Source organism: Penaeus monodon, chromosome 30, assembly GCF_015228065.2.
Source record: "Penaeus monodon isolate SGIC_2016 chromosome 30, NSTDA_Pmon_1, whole genome shotgun sequence".
Classification (NCBI taxonomy): Eukaryota; Metazoa; Arthropoda; class Malacostraca; order Decapoda; family Penaeidae; genus Penaeus; species Penaeus monodon.
In genome coordinates this window covers 2,976,071-2,977,350 of record NC_051415.1, presented here as the reverse complement: position 1 = coordinate 2,977,350, position 1,280 = coordinate 2,976,071, and the positions used below count along the sequence as shown (strand labels likewise).

At 47.7% G+C, this 1,280-nt stretch overlaps 1 protein-coding gene across 1 annotated transcript in view; it reads left to right on the top strand.

The window, feature by feature from the left end:
• Window positions 1-1,280, top strand: part of LOC119592267 (single-minded homolog 2-like) — a gene marked incomplete at both ends in the record, with an annotated part of 148,326 nt that overhangs the window by 99,845 nt on the left and 47,201 nt on the right. Inside the window, 1 exon segment of the mRNA XM_037941096.1 lies at window positions 1,058-1,242. Within this exon segment, the coding sequence (XP_037797024.1) occupies window positions 1,058-1,242 (185 nt within the window).

Below are 1,280 nucleotides of genomic sequence, written 5' to 3'. Positions count from 1 at the left end.
ATAAATCAGTATTAGGGAATTAAGACACAGAAGAGAAAATAAAAAGGAGAAATACAGTAAAGGGAGTTAATACTGCAAGGCGATGAGGCGAGAGTTAAGAAATATAAAGAGGACGCAAGGAATAGACGAAAAATATTAAAAATGTGGCTTGGGAGAACAGATAAGCGAAGATAAGAAAGATATTCCAGAGCAGATAAGTGAAGAAAATTAAGATATATAGGAGAGGTAAGTAAATAAAAAAAAATCTTGGACTTGTTTCGAATATTGATTAGAAGACGGACGTTCTGGAATTATAATTGGCATTTTTGTTTTGTTTAGAAGGGAGGGAAGGATGAAGGAGGGAAGGAGGGAGGAGGAAAGGAGGGAAGAAGGAAGGAGGGAAGGAGGGAGGAGGAAAGGAGGGAAGAAGGAAGGAGGGAAGGAGGGAGGAGGGAAGGAGGGAGGAGGAAAGGAGGGAGGGAGGAAAGAGGGAAGAGGAGGGGAGGGAGGGAGGAAAGAGGGAGGGAGGAAAGAGGGAAGAGGAGGGGAGGGAGGGAGGAAGGAGGAGACTGGGAGGAGGGAAGAGGGAGGAGGAGGGGAGGGAGGGAGGAGGATGGAGGGAGGAGGAGGGGAGGAGGGGGAGGAGAGGGAGGGAGGAGGATGGAGGGAGGGAGGAGGGGGAGGGAGGAGGGGGAGGAGGGGGATTTGTGCTTCATGGATGGAATAATTTGTGTTGCGTCTTTGTGATGTGTTTAGTTTTTATCTATTTTATTGATTTATTCTACTTCCCCCACTACTTTCCACTTCTTTTTTCCACTCTTATTGCAGTGATAATATGCATCGCTTTTCTTGTAAAGGGATAGGGAAGGGAAGGAACTTAAGAGGGAATATAATGATACATGAAAAGTGTCTTAGATTTGTTCATGTGTATTTTTCCATTCTTTCCTTTTCCCTATTTTCTCTACAACTTATTTCCCTCCGAATCCCTCACATCTTTATCTTTGAATTAGAGACAAAATCATATGAAAACCCATACTATCAGCCTCCCTGATTTTCCCCTTGTCTCTCCCTCCCGCAGGTCGTCCTGGTGGCGGGGCACTACCTGTCGTACCTGCCGCTGTGCTCGAGAAACGAGCCCGTGTTCCTGGCCCACTGCACGCCCGTCGCCATGCCCGAGACCCGCGAGAGCGTCGTCCAGGGCGCCACCAACGTCTTCACCTCCGTCCACACCCTCGACATGAAGTTCATCAACCTCGATAAGAAGTGAGTAGTGGATGGAGGTCGTTTCTGGGATGGGGGTT